The following is a 19,898-nucleotide window of genomic DNA, read 5'->3' on the forward strand; positions in this document are numbered from 1 at the left end:
CTATGGTCTTTATTTTATGGTCATTTAGTCTTACCATAGCCCGACAACCCCAAACTCTGAGATAACTCAGTTTTGGTGGTTTTTTATGCCAAAGTTCATAAGGGGTTATCTTGTTCATTTTATTATGAACTCTGTTCAATAAGTAACAGGCTGTTAACATAGCCTCACCCCAAAATCCTTCACTTAGGCCAGAATGGCACAACATTGAATTAACCATTTCTTTCAACGTTCTATTCTTTCTTTCCGCTACACCATTTTGTTGTGGTGTATATGGTACAGTGGTCTGATGTACTATACCGGTAGATTCGAAATATATTGGATTATAATACTCACCTCCCCTATCAGTGCGAAGAAATTTATTCTTCACACCATGATGAAGCTCTACACTTTCTTTGAAGATTTTAAATTTATCAAGAGCTTCATTTTTTGAATGGCACAAATACACATTGCAATATCTAGTAGCATCATCAATAAAAGTAACTACATACTTTTTATTACCAAGTGATGGGTCGAATGAAAGTCACACAAATCACTGTGTATAAGTTCTATTACCTTAGTATCTTAACTGATATGTTTATTAAAAGGTTGTCGAGTAATCTTAGTTAACATGCAAGTTGTACACCTTTCAACATTCAATTCAAAAGCTGGTGTTAAACTCATTTTCGACATGTCTTTCAATCTCTTATAATGAACATGTCCTAATCTAGCATGCCACAATTCTGATTTACTAACATGATTACTAGAACTAGTAGAAGTCATGCAAACAGAATTATTAACAAAAGAAACATCTAGATTCAACCTAAACATGCCACATAGATAACCAAATCCAATAAAAGTACCATGTCTAGATAGAATGTATTTATCACTTTCTAACACTTGTTTATAACCACAATTATTTAATACAATACCAGATACTAAGTTTTTATGAATTCCAGGTACATACACAGCATTTTCTAAAACTAAAGAGTTTCCGCAAGTAAATACTAGACTAACATTTCATATTCCTTTGATTGGTTCAGTTGCAACGTTGCCCATCTTCAAAGAAGATCCATCTTCAATTGGTTTGAAATCTTTGAACCATTGACGATCCTTGCACACATGACACGTTGCACCCGAATCAACCCACCACGAGAGATCATCATCCTGCACATAAAGTGCTTCAGAAATTATTGATGCATAATAATTCTCAACAGAATGATCATTAGGTACAGAAAACGAACCTGATTGTTTTCCCGGATCCTTGGATCCACTTGTACCAGCCTCGTTCTTTCCCTTACTTCTTCCGTTTCCAGACTTGCAATCCCTCTTGAAGTGCCTAGATTTACCGCACTTCCAGCACATCAGTTTAGGCTTCTTATCTCCAGCCTTACTGTTGTATGCTTGAAACTTCCGTTTTCCTTTAAATAATCGTTTCTCTTTTTCAGCCTTGGAAGATTCACCCTCTTCCACCATGTTCACAGAAGAACCAACCATTGTTTTCCCACTACCGACAGAGCTCTTTTCCATATCACGTATGTACTGTTCGATTTGGATGTCACTTCCAAGTTCGACCAGATTCAACTCCTCCTTCTTGTGTTTCAAATTATTTTTAAAATCCTTCCAGGAGGGTGGCAGTTTATCGATAATGCTAGAAACATAAATGGATTCATCCATTTTCATATCATATTGGGAAAACTGTCCCAATATCCTCAACAATTCGTTGTATTGTTCCATGACAGGCCTCGAATCAACCATTTTATAGTTAATAAAATTTCCAACAAGAAATTTCTTGCTAGAGGCATCTTCTGCCATATATTTGGCTTCGAGGGAATCCCACAACTCTTTAGCAGACTCTACGTTTTGATACACATCAAAAAGGGAATCAGACATACCATTTAAAATGTGACCATGACATATGTAGTCATCGTTCTCCCATTTCATCCGCCTTCTTGCATGTTCCAGAGTTTCATTATCAATAGCCTCGGGCATGGGAGTACTCAGAACGTACACGACCTTCAGACCCATTAACATGAAATGTATCTTCTTCTGCCAGCGTCTGAAATCCTGGCCAGCAAACTTGTCCAACTTCGCAAAACCTTTCGTTGCTTCCTTCGCCATTTCCTTGTTCGACATTTTTAGAAATTGATTTGATCTTTGTTAGGGAGTTTAAACAAAACGTGAACAAATCGGATGTCTTGAAAGGCGTGAAATACTTTCAGATCAAATCAATTTGGCGGTTCTACCAATATTTGATCGGATACAATTCAGGTTTCGAAGATATTCGTATGTAGATCCTGTCAAACTTTGAACCCAGAAATTGATCATAAGAAGAGGCTGAAAACGAAGAGTCGCGTCTCTTCGTTTCATAACTGTTTTTAACAGTTTTTGGCGGGAATAGGAAATTACAAAATAGTCCTTCAACTTTCAGAAATTACGTTTCCGAAAGAATTTTCTGTACAACAACTTTCGACCCCAGCCAGGGGCTCTGCCCCTTGGACCCCGCTACTCGGGGGCGCTACCGCCGAACCCCCGTCTAATCATAAGGAATTGAAATAAGTGTACACTCCGCACTTCCAACTTATTTGATGTCTCATTATGATCACGTTGATCAATCAAGTTAATCTAATTACACTAAAATATCCAACACTACCCGAAGGAAAGAGGCCAGTTGTGTGTAGATGGGTTTTCACTATCAAGCGGAGACCGGATGGAAGTGTTGAGTGGTATAAAGCTTGGCTGGTGGCTAAAGGATACACTCAGACTTATGGAATAGACTACTCAGAAACTTTTTCTCCAGTAGCTAAGATGGACACGGTCCGAGTACTCCTCTCCATTGCCGCCAATCGAGACTGGCCACTGTACCAGTTCAACGTCACAAATGCCTTTCTTTATGGTGAGTTGAAGAAAGAAATATACATGGAGGCACCACCATGCTTCTCAAATGAGTTCAAGGCGGGCGAAGGATCCAGATTGAGGAAAACTCTATATGGGCTGAAGCAGTCACCGAGAGTCTGGTTTGGTAGATTTGCAGACGCAATGAAGAGCTATGGATACAGGCAAAGCAATTCAGATCATACACTATTCCTGAAGAGACACGAGGGAAAGACTACCTGTTTAATTGTGTACGTTGATGACATGATTATTACAGGTGATGATGCAGAAGAGATTAAGAGTTTGAAGGAGAATCTTTTTAAGGAATTTGAGATGAAGGATTTAGGTGATCTTAAGTACTTCTTGGGGATTGAAGTCCTTCGCTCACCACGAGGAATATTTTTGAGGCAGAAAAAATATATCTTGGACATCCTAGCAGAGATAGGCCTCCTAGAGTGTAAGCCAACTGAGACCCCGATTGCGCAAAATCATGGCTTGAAGATATGAGATGGAGCCGAGGCAGCAGATCGAGGGCGATATCAACGATTGGTTGGGAGACTCATCTATCTATCTCACACTAGGCCTGATATTGCTTACGCTGTGGGGGTGGTAAGTCAATTTATGCATCAACCCCAGGCCGAGCATTTAGAAGTTGTACTGAGGATAGTTCGATATTTGAAGGGAACCGTTGGACATGGAATAGTGTTCAAGAAAAATGGGGGCTTAGAAATCCATGGATATACTGATGCAGATTGGGCAGGTAATCCAGTGGATAGAAGGTCGACCTCAGGCTACTTTACATTCGTTGGAGGAAACTTGGTAACGTGGAAAAGTAAGAAGCAGAAGGTGGTAGCTCTGTCCAGTGCAGAGGCAGAATTTAGAGGAATCAAGAATGGTCTGACTGAGATCATGTGGCTAAGGAAGTTGATGACAGAGATTGATTCTACTCCAAGGAAAAGCCAGTTATACTGCGATAACAAAGCTGCCATAAGCATTTCAGAGAATCCAGTTCAGCATGACCGGACAAAGCACGTTGAGGTGGATAGACGCTTCATCAAGGAAAAGATTGAAGATGGAGTGGTCGAATTCCCGTTTGTGTGTTCTGAAGATCAATTGACTGATATATTGACCAAGACAGTTAGCTCAAGGAGCTTTGAAGAGGTTCTTGGCAAATTGAGTATCGGGGATCCCACTACTCAATTTGAGGGGGGTGTTAGAATAAAGAAAAGATTTGATTAGAATATGAAAGAATAAATCAAGGATCAATTCCATACTTCAAGAGATTGATCGAATTATGTTTAGAATAATAGTGATCTAGTTACCATATTGGAAATCTTCCTTGTACATGTCTTGTATCCCTATCTAAAGGGAACGTCTGTAATGAGAATCATCATCAAACATTACACCAAAAACCTCTCTTCTTGGTCACTTAACATGCTCATCCATAATTGGATTTAAAGTGACTACTCTCCATACCCATCCCAAACTCAACACCTACCCAGGGCCGGACCTGAGGGGGGGCAAGTGGAGCGGCCGCCCTGGGCCCCCAAATTTGCAGGGCCCCTCCCTAGCCTCAGGTATATATATATATTATATATGTAAACCCATATATCCTTTTCTACCTTTCTCTCTTTACAATTCGCTCCTCAACTAATTTTATGCTTTGGAATATCTCTCGCTCAAGAGTCATGTCGCCATGTCGGTATGCAATTGAAATTCGATTTTTTCTTCATTCGATTCTCTTTTGATTTATTTGAGCTCGTTTGTGGAATTGTGGTCCTTTCCCCCGTTATTTGCACCTGCAAAACTCTTCTTTTTTGTTGTATTTTGATTTGTTTGATCGATCGCCTGGCTTTGGGGTATATTTTCACAGGATTGGGCGTAGTCGACTGTTTATTTCTTCGATTGTTTGTTTATAACTGTTCGCATGACACATCTGATGTGGAGGTAAATGATCTAATATCTGAGTTGAAGGTTTTGAAGCTAAGTTTGCCGGAAAGGCCAATGTCTTCTATGGACATTTTTGAGTATGTTAGAAAAATGGATTCTTATCCAAATATCTCAATTGCTTATCGCATATTATTTACTGTGCCTGTGACTGTGGCATCGGCAGAAAGAAGCTTTTCAAAGTTGAAACTGTTGAAGAATTATTTAAGATCTACGATGTCTCAACAACGGCTGAACGGGCTTGCCACTTTATGTATTGAGAAGAAATTATTAGACGAGGTTGACAGCAACACCATCATCAACGACTTCGCATCAAGAAATGTTAGAAGAAATTTTTGAAGGTAATATGTAATAATTATTTGAAGTGAATTTCTTTTGATATGCTATTAGTTTTTTGCTGGATGAAACTTATTATAAAATGGAAGGAAAAAATATATAAATAGGGCCTCAACTTTTAGTCTCGCCCCGGGTCTTTGGAACCTCAGGACCGGCGCTGCACCTACCCAAATGGTAATACCGTTAATCATCCAAACATATTTTTATTTATAAATACAAAGTCATGATTTTTTGTAAAATATAATTATATAAAGAAATATCTTAATTACGTGTGATATGCATGTCTGTGTATGATTGAACGACTCTAGGGAGTAGATAATATCATAGAGATCTTAGTTGCATTTGACTTTTTTATTAGAAAATGAAAAATTCAATGATCATTAATTGTCTACCTCCGTCAGTAACGGTGAACGCATTAAAAATACCGGCACTCAAAACAAATCGAATTAAACACATTAAGTTAAATTAATAAAGATTAGTCTAGAATCATTAATTGAATCACACTTTAACTTTAGTCATTAGCTGTCAGTAACTTGGTCAAACATCATAAAATTGCTGCTGCACGAGTCCTGTTTTATTTAATTTATATTAAAAAACACACTTTGATTAGAGTTTTCACAACTTCAATTACACAAAAAGAAATAAGAGCATCTCCAATGGTGGCGAGCGGGCCGGCTAGCCGATTTCCGGCGCTCGCCGAACCATTGGAACCGGCGAGCGCCATTTCGGCGAAAAAATCGGCTAGCACTGGCGGATCAGCGAGCGCTCGCCGGTCCGCTAGCCGCCATTGTAGGGGGCGGACCGGCGAGCGGTCGGCGAGCCAATTTATTTTTTTTAAAAATTTTCGAAACACTATATATACGCGATTTGCACCTCATTTTCATTCGCACAATTTGTTTTAACGAGTACTCTCTCTATCTTAATTTCTGTACAAGATCAACAACGAGAAATGAGCAACGTTGGTGGTAGTGGTGGGGATGCTGAGGAGTACGAACGTCGAATGAACGAAGCATTAGAGGCCTATACGAACCGTGAGATTGATCGGCTGATGCAGAGGGCCTTGCAGCCGGCGGTACCTCGACCACGACCAGTTGTCCACCGCCGAACAGTGATTGAACGTGATCACGTAGTTACACATCAGCGCCTATACGCAGACTACTTCGCACAGGAGCCGCGGTTCAACGACAACCATTTCAGGCGCCGTTTTAGGATGAGCAGAGCCCTGTTTATACGTATTATTAACTCCTTGGAGCAGCGATATCTGTATTTCCGCTTTAGGCGCGATGCGGCTGGCATACCCGGCCACACACCTATTTAAAAGTGCACTGCGGCAATCAGGCAGTTGGCCTACGGAGGGGCGGGAGACATGTGGGACGAGTACCTCCACATTGGTGAGACGACTGCCCTTGACTGTATGAAGTATTTCTGTCAGGGCGTGATTGAAATTTTTCGTGATCAGTACCTTCGAAGCCCTACTCACGAAGACTGCCAGTATCTGATGCAGATGCACGGGAAGAAGCATGGGTTCCCGGGTATGTTAGGCAGCATAGATTGTATGCATTGGAAGTTGAAGAACTGTCCCGCTGCCTGGAAGGGGTTCTACACGACCGGCTACAAGGAAAGAATCCCACGATGATCCTGGAGGTCGTTGCTGACTATCGGCTATGGATTTGGCATGCGTATTTTGGGATAGCCGGGTCGAACAACGACCTCAACGTCCTCAACTCGTCGCCCCTTTTCAACGAGCAGTGCCAGGGCGTCGGTCCAGCCATCAGTTTTGTCGCCAACGAGACCCAATATGATATGGGCTACTACTTGGCGGATGTGATATACCCTAGGTGGCCCGTCTTTGTGAAGACGATCAGATGCGCATCGGATGAGAGGAAGACCTACTTTGTGGAACGCCTGGAGTCGGCGCGCAAGGACGTGGAGCGCGCATTTGGTGTGCTTCAGTCTCGATGGGCGGCAATTAGGGGTCCAACGCGTTTGTGGCATATCGACTGCATTGCTGATATAATGTACGCCTGTATTATCATGCACAACATGATTGTCGAAGATGAAGGTGTACGACTGACTAGTTGGGCCAACGGCGATAATGAAGCCGGTCCAAGCCACGGCATAGCCGCCCCCAACGTACGAAATGGGATCCCGCACGATGAAGCTGGTCTCCTCCAAGCACATGCCGACATGCGCCAAGTGGATGCTCATATTCGACTCCAAAAGGATTTAATTGAAAAGTTGTGGGCGCGGAGGATTGCATGGTGTTAGTTTTTTTTTTAATTATGTAATTTTTTTAATGTACCTTCTTTTTTTTAAATTAATGTAATTTTTTTAATTAATGTACTTTTTAATTTTAATAATATAATTGAACTTTCCCGTATCTGTGTCGTAAATTTAATTCCGTATTTTGTGTGATTGTCAATTATTTGTTTTATATAATTAGGGGTGATGTGGTTGGGCTATTGCTGAGCTATTTGCTTGTCCTGATGATGTGGCAGAAGAATTTTTAGTACTGATGATATGGTAGGATAAATTTATGGCTGGGCTATGGGTGGACGAAAGCCACTGTGGATGCATTAAACTTAAATAAGACCATTCAGTTATGAAGTCAATGTTATTCCACTCCCACAAAAAACAGAAAATCAAGGAAAAAAAATAAAAAGCCTATTTTGCATTAAATAAACTGGCATCTGCATTCACATTAAAACGGAGAGAATTTAGCATTTTCCAACCGTACCTCTCTCTCTCCGCTCCACACATTGGGTTGGGTGCTTGCTACTGCAAGACTAGAGCTTTTTTGCAAGTGTAAGACCAAAAATGGACCAAAATCAAGAACTTGCAGTCGCCCAGCTCAGGAGGGCAGTTCACAATCTTGGCTCTTCCACTGAGGTACTCTCTGATCCTTCACATTTTCACAGATTGGGAGAGAAATTGGTTAGTTTTTGACCAAAAAGGGACAATTTTGTGCAGAGATATGGGGATATAACTCTCACGAGATTCCTGATCGCAAGATCATTTGACATCGACAAGGCTGCAAAGATGTTTGTGCAGTGGCGGGATTGGAGGGCTTCCTTTGTGCCCCTAAATTCCATCCCTGAATCGGAAATTCCCGATGAACTAAGCGCGGAAAAGATCTTTTTGCAGGGCCCTTCCACAAAAGGCCATCCTTTGGTGATTTGCAAAGCCAACAAGCATTTTCCTGCCAAGGATGCTCTTCAATTCAAGAGTTTGTGACATTTTCTTTTGTTTAGGTTTTCAAAATTGAATTTTGAGTTTGTTGTTTAGTTTGTATGGATTCGAATTCGATCATCTTTTTGTTGGGTGGGAGAATGGGGAGAGATTAAAGAACTGTGGAGAAGTTTGAGCATTATTCACCTACTGATTTTTTTAAAAAAATTTTTATTGTGGGGCCATTGATGATAAGTTTGAATATGATGGATTGATGGTCCTCTCCTCCATAAGTAGGCAACATCTACCACCCTCAAGTAGTATCTTGATGAACTTTTTTTGGCTCTTTTTGTTAAACGATGGTTTGCTATAATTAGGCTACTTGTCGATTGGTTGATATTGTGTGTATGAATAAGTGGTGCAAGTGGCTGTTTTTGGACTAGCTTTTTCATCTTATAATATGTGCTGAACTTTGGGAAAATGTTGTCCTCGTCATTGGTTGGTTGATAGGCTAAGGGAGGTTAGTGGAATTTTGTGGGATGGATGTGGACTGGTATGTGGGCCTAATTGTGTGCTTTCTACAATATGAGAAATTGCTAGACATAACCACATGCTATTAGATATATCATGTTCCATTTTGGACTCAACTGGGCAGAATTTTGTTAACAGAAAGATAAACACTAGTAGATGTATTCAATATGAGTTTCGATGAAATAATGGTTAAGGGATAGCCAATACATTCCGAACCCAACCCTTTTCTGAATAAGGTGCTGCTTTGATAGAATTGCGGTGACTAAACTTTGTTCTGATGCAAACCTTTCCCATGGTGCAGAATTTGTGGTTCATCTGCTTGACAAAACCGTAGCAAGGTATAGTTTTCGCTCCATAATATTCTTCAAGTCATTCCAGATGCTGGCCTAGAATGTTTTTTTATTACAATTATCATTAGGTTGTTTGCATTTATAAAAAAATTGAATGTTTCGTGAGCTACATTCGTTTAGGTTCATTTTGTGTTTTAAAGGGTCTATACACTGCTCTGAACAATTTTCTTTTATTTCCACACTTGTATAAGTTGCCTCATTTTAAGGTTGGTGCTACTTGATGTGTCATCGGTGATCAAATTCTGTGCTTCTCCAATAATTTGAGAATCAGGAGTTACTATGATTCCTTATTTTGTTTAATAAATTTAGAATTTATGGTGTGGACTTGTTTGGATGATTTCAGTGGCTTTAGAGGCAAAGAAATAGGAAATGAAAAGCTGATTGCCATTCTTGATCTACAACAAATTGGCTACAAGAACGTTGATGCTCGTGGTTTGATCACTGGATTTCAGTTCTTGCAAGTAAGTGCTCAGCTCTTACCACCGTTTTCTGGATTAAAATCTCTCATTGTCGCAAAACTAAAGAATTGCATGTTTGCTGCGGATATTTGATCACGCAGATTGCATTTTCAAAGAACATGGCCATGGAAATTTAAGTCATTCATGTATTGTTGTTATGTTCCTACATATATTTGTACACAGATTGTCACATTATGATTCGTCTGAATAGGCATATTATCCCGAGCGCCTAGCCAAATGTTACCTGCTACACATGCCGGGATTTTTTGTGCGCGTTTGGAGGCTGGTTTCGCGCTTCCTTGAGAAAGCAACTTTGGAAAAGGTATAGAATGGGATGATGACGAACCTTAATACTTCCCCAGTCCCACTCTAAGTGGAGCATTTCTATTCCGGCACATGATTTTATGTAGTGTTGTTTTGTGAGTTAAGTGAAGATAATAAAGTACTCATGAGAGAGGGAAAAAGTAGAGAGAGTGATATTTCTATTTTTAGAAATGTGTCATTTAGAGTGAGACATCCCAAAAAGGAAAATGATATACTTAGAGTGGGACGGAAGGAGTATATAGAAACGCTGATACTTCAGATAAGCTAAAACTAGAATCGGTCTGGTTTTAGATTATACGTCTTGTTTTGAAGAACTGAGCAGACATTCCATATACTTTCAGATTGTGATCGTGACAAACGAGGAGGAACAAGAGGAATTCGTTAGGGAAGTTGGTGAGGAGGTGTTGCCGGAGGAGTATGGTGGGAAAGCGAAGCTGACCCTTCTTCAAGACGTGGAGCTTCAGCCGTTAACGGAATGACTGACTTAAGTTATTTGACATGATCCTAACCACTTGCTGATTTAGTAGCTTCCATCTATGGATTTATCAAGAAGAATGAGAGAGGAACGCATGCAAGATCAAGAGATTAATGGTTTTAGGTGTATTGAATCTGCACACTAATGTGGTGAATTATTATATATGTTGTTGTCAAATTCATCCTAGTATGCAGGTTTGTCTATGTGAAAACGAGGTCCTCTATCTTTTATGGAGTATTATAAACAGGAACATATAATAAAACAAAGCTACTACATATTTTATAAAGTTGTAGTACTACTATTGTAATTGCAAAATGGCCTAGGAGTTGTCATTTATCACAACCCTTTATTCTTACTATATGTAAATAATCTGAACCATTAAAATAATTCAAATGAAAAACCAAAAAATACGCTCCATTAATTTTTTCCTTTCATTTTTTTTCATAAAGTCAAATATAGTTTCTTAAAACCCGATCAAATATGGATATCAATAAAGGTCCGGAGGAAGTATTAGAGTCTATCGTTAAAAACTTAAGAGCATGCACAACGGTAAGCAGGATGGCGTCCGTCTGTCCGTGCCAGCGGTACGGAGACGCTGTTCGCTGCTGCGCTCGCTTCGCTGGCACGGCGCTGCTCGATGCATCGAGCACGTCCGTGCCAGCGAGCAGGTGACGTGGACGGCGCAGATTGGCCAACGGCTTAGCCGTTGGCAATTTTGTTTTTTTTTTTTTAAATCGGTTTTTAATTAAAAAACCGATTAAAAATAAAAAAAAATATTTTCCCACTTTCTAAAAAAAGTATATCCGTTTTCTCCATTCTCAATCTTTCTTCCACTCCTACAACATAACAATGTCCGGCCATGGCGATCACCCTCCGGGCTCCCACGGTTGGAACCTCGATTGGTTCGGTTCACAACCGTTTCCTAGTCTGGAAACAGAATATTCGGCCCATCCTCAAACCCAAAGTTCGGGAGTTTTGGGTGGCTACCGGCCTTACCCGATCGACGACCAAGATGCCCCGAAGGGCAATACGAGTGGGCACCGAACCTAGAGCGAGGCCGAGCGGCCCCTCCCAAACTTCGACTCCTCATACTCGCGGTGTCCGCACACCGTACACTCCGGCGGAGATAGAGCAATTGTTCAAGGCTTTCTTGTCAATCTCCGAAGATCCGGAGGTTGCGCATCTGTCGCCGGTACAATGAAAACCGGCCGGTGGGAACAATCGAGCGCAACGAGAGTATGGTGAGCAACGCCATATACAGAGCCAACGAAGAAATCCAAAAGTTCCAGGGGTATTACATCCAGGAAGAGCGGTCGGCGGGGAGCGTCCGGAGCGAGGTCGACATCATCAGTTCCGCCTTGTCGACCTACCAATCCATGAACTACAAGCCGTTCAAGTACCTCAACATTTAGCAATAGACGCGGTCGCATCTGAAGTATAGGGGAGACGTAACATCCTCCTCTAGCGGCTCCTCCAAACGGTCAAGGTTGGTATCCATATCCGACGCCGGCTCTGAAGACATGGCTAGCCAACTTGCCGGAGCTAACTTGGGTAGCCCCGATGCCGGCCCGAGCGGTTCCCAACGCCGACCACAAGGAAGGAAGAAGCCGGCGACCAACCGCCGTCGCGCCGCGACTCCATCCGGCGATGCTCCCGAACCCGCTCCCGTTCCCGTTCCCTATGCGTCACCTCCACCCCCCACCAACTCGTTGTGGGCGATTTTGGCCCAACTCAATATGGCCGATAGATCAACTATGACCCTCGCGCAACTTCGATCGCATGAGACCATGATATTGGGTCTCTAAAAACAATTGGGGGTATGCCGCCGGATGAATAGTCTTACATGGGGTATTTTTAGCCTTTAATTATGTAATTTTTAATTTTTAAGAGTTTAATTATGTAATTTTTAATTTTTAAGATTTTAATTATGTAATTTTTAATTTTTAGGATTTTAATTATGTAATTTTTATTTTATTTGTAATTTGTAATATTATTTCGATTTTTTTAATGAATTTTAATATTATGGAAATGTTTTTATTTAAATTGAATAATAGAATGGTGGGACCCTTGTGCTCGTCCTTGCGGAAGAGCACGACTGTGTGTGTTATGCTCTTGCCTAAGAGCAGACAGAAAAAGTGGGGCCTGGCCCACAACCATGCTCGTTGGCAAGAGCACGGTTGTGGGTGCTCTAAAACCAAAAACAAACATGACAACAATAGAATTCCTACGATATCGAAAATAACTAAATATTCACTTATTTGCTACTACCTTTTTCCGTTGCATTATTAAATACTACTTCATCCGTTCCATAGTAATGGAGGTGTTTCTTTTCGGCACAGAGATTAAGAAAAATTGTGTTAGGTGAGTTAAGTAAATGAAGAATAAAGTGGAAAATGAATAAGGTAGAGAGATGAAGAGAGAATAAAGTAAGAGAGAGTAAAGTAAATATGGAGATATGTGTTGACTTTTACTAAAAAATAAAAGAAATGATTATATTATTATGGAACGTACCAAAATAACAAAATGATTCTATTACTATAGAATGGAGGGAGTACTACTCTGCAAAACTTTTTTTTGGTTTTCGATATGGTTCCGGAGGAAGTATCGAGTCTATGGTTAAAAACTTCTGGTTTTTTGTAATAACTGTGTGATTAAATATAGCCAACTGTGAATTATTGTAGTCGATTTATGTTAAAAGTTTCATTGAAATAAATCTAAGTGATTTTTTAAAATAACTTTTGAATAGATTGATTTATTGTTTATTTTAGTTGGAGTTCATTTGCACTATGACAATTTCTTTTGGTTAAATTTGCTAGCAATAATTATTATCTCAATTTTGAATTGTTTTTAATTTGATGAACTAAATGTAAATAATTTAATTTAAATTATGTTAATATTTACTATGCATTTCAATCTACGTACATATTAGTTGTATTTTGTATAGGACTTTAGATTAATACTAATGATTAATGGAGTAGTATTTGATTTGTGTTTAAAAAAGTGAATCCGCCGCCGCCGACGACAGGTGACTGAATATCTATCTGCCCCATTTAACCCTACAAAACCAAAGGCCGCCGGCGCCACCCATTTTCCAATATCCAAAGAAATGAAGCTCCCCGCACTCTCTCTGCACCAACACCACCACCTCACCACCCCTCCCTTCCTCCACAAAACCACCACGCTCCCCGTTTCCCGCTCTTCCAATGTCCGCATGTCCCTCCGCGACGACGGCCCCTCCATCGCCATCGTCGGAGTCACCGGCGCCGTCGGCCAGGAGTTCCTCTCCGTCCTGTCCGACCGAGACTTCCCCTACCGATCCCTCAAGCTCCTCGCCTCCAAACGCTCCGCCGGAAAATCCCTCAATTACGAGAATCGGGACTACACCGTCGAGGAATTGACCGAGAACAGCTTCGACGGCGTCGACATTGCCCTGTTCAGCGCCGGAGGGAGCATCAGCAAGAAGTTCGGCCCGATTGCGGCCGAGAAGGGCACCATTGTGGTGGATAACAGCTCCGCCTTCAGGATGCACGAGGGGGTTCCGCTCGTCATACCGGAGGTCAATCCCGAGGCCATGGACGGAATTAAGCTCGGGAGCAGGAAAGGGGCGCTCATTGCCAATCCGAATTGCTCCACGATTATTTGTCTCATGGCCGCCACGCCTTTGCATCGCCGTGCTAAAGTAAAGTTCTTTTTTTTTTTAAATTTATTTTTATTATCATGCTCTATTTGAAGCTAAATTTTAAGTGCAATTTGAATTAGTGTGCTTTCTATGCTAGTAAGGTGGTTGGTTGCATAAGGAGTTGAGGAGAAATAAGACATTTAGATTTTGTTTCTGATCCCTTAATTAATTGTAGTAGCTCGTGGAGTGTTGGTTTAGTAGTCTCGAACGGGTATGCTGTGATAGCTACATTGTCTGGTTAAAGAATTGTTACAGATGGGGCTGGATAAATGGACAAGCGCCTATACTATCAACATTTTGCAGTTTAATCTACGAAAGGGAGAGGCATCGATTTTCTTAAGTTCAGTGCAGGAAAGCTGCTTACAGTCGGTGACTGACATGATGTTCGTAATTGTACATATTAAGTGAACTGCATAGATACAATAGATCTCACGCTGAATACCCAAGTTCTGATTAAGGTCTATTGCACGCTATTCATTTAGGGAAAGTGAAATTGTATTTTTGATCTGAGATACTTTCAAAATTTTCATCTTCGCATACTGGATAATGTATTTGGTTTTTGTTATCCTCGTTAAGTACTGTCTCATCTAATTTGAGCAACAATATGCACCCTAAAATCATGAAACCTGATTAATGAAAGCCATTGTTTGTGCTGTTTGATTTACCCAAGTGGCAGACTTTAGACTCTACTGCTTCAGTAAAAATCTTATTTGAAACTTGCTGCAGAGTCTTGGCATTTTGTTTAATAAGTTGCATTGCCCTCTTGTAGCACCTTAGCTGTGTCGTTTATCCCTCTTTTTTGCATCCCCAGAATACTATTCAGAATGTATATTATTCTCCTTGTATTTGGCATATATTTAGTCATGTTCTCATGGACTGTGCGTGTCTCATTGTCGAATGTTGCTGATTATGCTATGCAGGTAACGCGTATGGTTGTCAGCACATACCAGGCAGCTAGTGGTGCAGGTGCTGCAGCAATGGAAGAGCTGGAACAGCAGACTCGTGAGGTATTTTTCTCTTCTTTTCTTTTCCATGTTTTGATCTAAATCTATCTTCCAACTTGTGGGTGAATGAAACAACATTGTTTCCTAACAGGTACTGGAAGGCAAAGAGCCCACTTGTAACATCTTTAGCCAGCAGGTCAACAAATCTCTCTTCTTTATTTTTGTATTGCAACTCTGATCAGTTTCATAAACCATTCTTCCATCTTCTCAATATTGCTTTGTATAAATTTCTTAAATCTACAGTATGCCTTCAACTTGTTCTCGCATAATGCACCCATTCTTTCAAATGGATACAATGAAGAGGAGATGAAACTAGTTAAAGAGACAAGGAAGATATGGGTAACATTTTTGTTTTAGTTCTACAGATTGTATTTGATGTATTAGCATACTACATCAGCTGTCTAAGCGATTTCGCTGTCATTCCCTGCAGAATAATAATGATGTCAAAGTTACTGCTACATGTATTCGAGTACCTGTCATGCGTGCTCATGCTGAGAGTGTCAATCTTCAGTTCGAGACACCTCTAGACGAGGTAAATTTGTTACTTGGACTATTTCTCTCTTATCCGGTGCAAGGTTCCGATGAAACAGTCACATCATATTTGCCCGATTTTTATACTTAGCTGCTGCAGCTCAGATATCTACGAATAATAATGTGCAAGAAGTAATATATTCCTCTTCAATACTGACCTCTTATTTCCATCAGGTTGCAGCAAGGGAGATTCTTAGCAATGCCCCGGGTGTTGTGGTGATTGATGATCGTGCAGGGAACAACTTCCCCACCCCGCTAGAAGTTTCTAACAAAGATGATGTTGCAGTAGGAAGAATACGGCAAGATGTGTCTCAAGAAGGGAACTACGGGTAAGAATCTGCTTATATTCGACTTGTTTATAAAATTTGGTATGATTATCAACACGAACGTCTCTTGTGAAAATAGGTTGGACATATTTGTTTGTGGAGACCAAATACGCAAGGGTGCTGCGTTAAATGCCGTCCAGATTGCTGAATTGTTGCTGTAGAATTGTACTTCTATTTGTTTGCTAAAGTTATGATGAGAAATTTTGTATGCGGTTAACAGCTGCTATGTAGCAGCAACTCCTATGTTAGTTTACTACCTTATTTTTTCAATAAAAAGAGAGTATTTTCGTTTGGGAAACTTTGTTGATCTTATTTAAGATTCTGCAACAGCATCTTCTACTTGTAACGAATGCAGAAAATACTATTTATTGGACAAAAAAAGTCCATTAAAAGAATGAAGAAATGCTAACCCTCTTTTCCTTTCTCTGTGTGCACGTGACGTATTAGTTTATAGTGTTTGCCTGCGAGGAAAGGTTCAACAAAGAGAACTTAACCCGTAAGCATATCTTCCTCTTCTCGACGTCCAACTTGGCCCCCGTCACCAGCCAATGCCCGGGGCTATCTGACGGCCCCCGGCAAAGCTCCGTCGTGTCCACAAATTTGAGCATCTTCTGCATTTGTGCGGGCGGCCCGGTTGGGTACACGGCGGAGTCCATGATCACCGGCTCCGACTTGTCCTTGTCAGTGGTCCCGGTAATGGAAGTGCTGATCGAGGAGAAAAACCCCGATTTGAACGAGTGGTTGGCGGAAGCGGTCTGCATCCAGTTGGACTGGATGATGCAGGCGGCGGAGACTCTGGTGTAGAGGAGGCGGAGGTGGAGGACATCCTTCTCGACGTGGAGCTGGGCTCCGGTGACGATGAAGGCGGCCTCGGCCCCTGGGTTGAGCCACCGCGGGTCGTACTTGACTGGGGCGGTGCACACGTGGGAGAATTTCTTCCAGTGGATTGGCTCGAGGTAGCGGTGGTGGTCGGGTGTGTCCTCCGTGCCCCGCCACGTGCCTGGCTGGTGGAGCTTGTCTTCTAGGAGCACCGGTGGGTTTACCAACTGTTGGAGGTGTATTCCCAACCTGAATACACATGTGAATGTTACTCCACCAAGCAAGATATTATTCATTTTGCTACTATAAATATAACACTTAGTTATAAAGATAGATTAAATCTGCAACTGATCCAAAATTGATTGTAAATTCATACCTGTTAGATTTGATTCCCTCGAGATATAATCGCATTCCAGTGACAGGGGTGTTTCCCGCCGTGACCTATTCACATTCAATAATGGGACCTTAAAATTTGAAAAAAAAAAACATAATTCTACTAATAAATCATTGAGTTATGAATAAATTTATGCAAATTTATGTTTATTCACCTGAGTAGTATTGACATATAGCTTTGGCCACATCAAGTTGAAACTGAGAGATGGAGTTTGCAAAGCCTTATTCAATTTCGGGCCCAAAGGGAGGTCGTTGTGAATTGGGGCCCATATTTTATGGGCTTGAAAGTCCAGGAAGTACTGTAAGTCTCCAATTGGAGGCTTATCTGTCCATAATTTATTTATTTTTTAAATTTTAAGAAATTATTTAATATGAATGTGAGATGATTTAAGTGAGAGTGACTTACAACGAAGGTAGAGGTTGATGGCATGGGACAAGAAGCCTCTGCCAGGGAGACCTCTAAGAAGAGAAGTGATTGGAATGAAGTTGAAATGAATGGCATCTGGCTTTGATCCAACGGTTGGCAGCCATTCAGAATGTGTGCTCACTCTTGGATCTCCACCTCTTCTTGAACATATCACTCTTATCCCCTACACACATCCCAATTTCCATTTATTTCTCTTTTCTCTCACATTTACCATAAATACCTCCCATGCCAGACTTAAAGTCCAACTTAGGGGCTCTGCTTTGACATTCATTTAAATTGGAAACTATTGAATTTGATCACATCTCTACATGTAAGATTAAAAGTGATCAAACATAGTACATCTTTTGAAGCGTAATTGCTGAAGAGATTTGGCTGTGGATCAAAGATCTCACGGAAAGCTTGCGGTGCCTGTGATTAATTAATAAACACTAGTCTCAATAATAATGACATAATAAGGGGGAAAAAAGGAAATTGGAAGAAAGAAACAAAACCTTGTTGTTTTGTAGTAGTTGATTGGGATGATTTGGAGAAAAGGGGCAGGCCCCAGTGAACAACTGATCACCAAGATTATCCAAATGATTCTTGAGCTGTGATGAGTCCATGTTTGAACATTTATCTTGCTTTACTAATACTACATCCTTTCCACCTATGCTCAGCCCCACAATTATGTGAGTACCATATTTTTCAATAAATCTGTCACATTCCAAAATTATTCATCAAATTAACATTGCTTTTTCTAATACTGTAATCTATACCACAATTTCCCAATAATTTATTTATCGGTGGAACTCATATCTGGAAATAAAAATTTTATTTTAAGAAAATACACTAGTAGTACTACATTATGACCATATTAATCAAAGCTCCCTAGAGTAATGTCATTTTCTTAAATTGATATAGCCGACTTATGGAAAAGTTGACAGATAAGAATTTTTTAAGGTAAACGGACCAAGCCTCAAACTACGGTGAAAGCAACAATCCAACTTTGCTACTCCACACTGTTGGTTTTATGTTAAATTTTTTTTAGAAAAAACAATATTATGTCCACATCTAAAATAATGGAGATTTCAACTAAATGACTTACAAAGACATGTCAAGAACCAAAAAAAAAAAGATCTAAAAAAATCAATTGAAGTGGTCAAATAGAAAATTAATTAAAGTAATTAAAGAGGCAACGTTGATATTCTTTATAGGATTTTGAAAATTTGAAGTACATTTACAAGTTTGAAATGTTCAATTAACTTATAAGTCTTCATAATGTCGCATGCAATTAGTACTTAGAGACAGAGACCGACTATGTTTTCGACCTCACATTATATGTACGCATTAATATTTTTTAAATATATTTGTGGGTCAACATTAATACTCCTTTGGAAGAAATTCATTTTGAGGATTGACTAAGCTTATTTCTTTGGCAAATTGTAGAAACAAATTCCAAAAAAAAAGTTCCCTAATTCTAACATCTTTTGCCACAATGGTATAAACGACAATCAATTCACAAAAATAAAACTCTACTATAATTTGTAAATTTCAACTCCACTTGCATCTATTTTCAATTTGAATACTAATAAGCAGATTAATGCAAATCAGTAATTAATTACCTGGCAAGAGCAGCTGGGTCCCACTTGGAAGGAACTTCATTTCTTACATGATCAGCAAGAATCAAAGGATGTCGATCAATACGAAGTGTAAACAGCACGATGTAATACCCATCTAGCCCTAGATTCTTCGTATTCGAAGCATCCACAGCCCACGACCCGCTCTGAAACCCGAACATCGCATTGAAAAGCCCTGACGGGATCTTCCCGCCAACCGAGCTTTTCTGGTTGAAAAATTCCGACATCTGAAAAATAATAAAAAACCGGATCAGAAAACGAACTGCTTAAGCTATTGGTTCGTAGTTCAACCAAAGAAGCTACTGGTTCATGTTTTAACCTGCTTGAAGTCAAGGATGTCGGTCTGGTACCTCGTACGGTCACCCTTGTCGCATTTTATGTCGTTTGACACGTCAGCCAGGGATCCGAACCCCGGGACCCGAAGCTCCCGGGTGTCGGACTCGTTGAGGAGGACGAGGCGGCCGTCGCCCTTGCAGTATTTCAGTCGGAAATCGGATGATAAATCGAAGCCTTTGCCAAGGCTCGAGAGAGCCCTTTGCACAATTCCATCACCCATTCTTTCTTTATTAAAAAAAATATCTAGTTTTTATTTTTTTTTTCTCCCAAAAGTCGATTTCTGCACACAAATGTTGTGTATGGAGTTTGGCTAATATATATAGTAGTA

General features: G+C 40.4%; 3 protein-coding genes across 3 annotated transcripts; 2 read left to right on the top strand and 1 right to left on the bottom strand.

Annotated features, from left to right (window-relative positions):
* Window positions 1-7,769: 7,769 nt before the first annotated feature.
* Window positions 7,770-10,725, top strand: LOC121755534 (SEC14 cytosolic factor-like). The gene is made up of 6 exons (XM_042150841.1): window positions 7,770-8,022; window positions 8,104-8,359; window positions 9,134-9,170; window positions 9,526-9,643; window positions 9,852-9,962; window positions 10,306-10,725. Exons 1-6 carry the CDS (start codon window positions 7,951-7,953, stop codon window positions 10,441-10,443), a joined length of 732 nt encoding a protein of 243 aa, XP_042006775.1. The 5' UTR covers window positions 7,770-7,950; the 3' UTR covers window positions 10,444-10,725.
* Window positions 10,726-13,426: 2,701 nt separating this feature from the next.
* LOC121755533 (aspartate-semialdehyde dehydrogenase-like) lies at window positions 13,427-16,277 on the top strand. The gene is made up of 7 exons (XM_042150840.1): window positions 13,427-14,118; window positions 15,039-15,125; window positions 15,214-15,258; window positions 15,366-15,461; window positions 15,553-15,654; window positions 15,828-15,982; window positions 16,059-16,277. The coding sequence occupies exons 1-7, from the start codon at window positions 13,546-13,548 to the stop codon at window positions 16,138-16,140; spliced, it is 1,140 nt and encodes a 379-aa protein (XP_042006774.1). The 5' UTR covers window positions 13,427-13,545; the 3' UTR covers window positions 16,141-16,277.
* On the bottom strand, window positions 16,269-19,888 carry LOC121755532 (MACPF domain-containing protein At1g14780-like). The gene is made up of 8 exons (XM_042150839.1): window positions 19,554-19,888; window positions 19,220-19,461; window positions 18,110-18,311; window positions 17,958-18,026; window positions 17,598-17,781; window positions 17,347-17,516; window positions 17,175-17,239; window positions 16,269-17,047 (listed from the first exon to the last, which is right to left on the bottom strand). Exons 1-8 carry the CDS (start codon window positions 19,788-19,790, stop codon window positions 16,423-16,425), a joined length of 1,794 nt encoding a protein of 597 aa, XP_042006773.1. The 5' UTR covers window positions 19,791-19,888; the 3' UTR covers window positions 16,269-16,422.
* Between the last annotated feature and the right edge of the window lie 10 nt (window positions 19,889-19,898).

This window comes from Salvia splendens, chromosome 11 (genome assembly GCF_004379255.2).
Source record: "Salvia splendens isolate huo1 chromosome 11, SspV2, whole genome shotgun sequence".
Classification (NCBI taxonomy): Eukaryota; Viridiplantae; Streptophyta; class Magnoliopsida; order Lamiales; family Lamiaceae; genus Salvia; species Salvia splendens.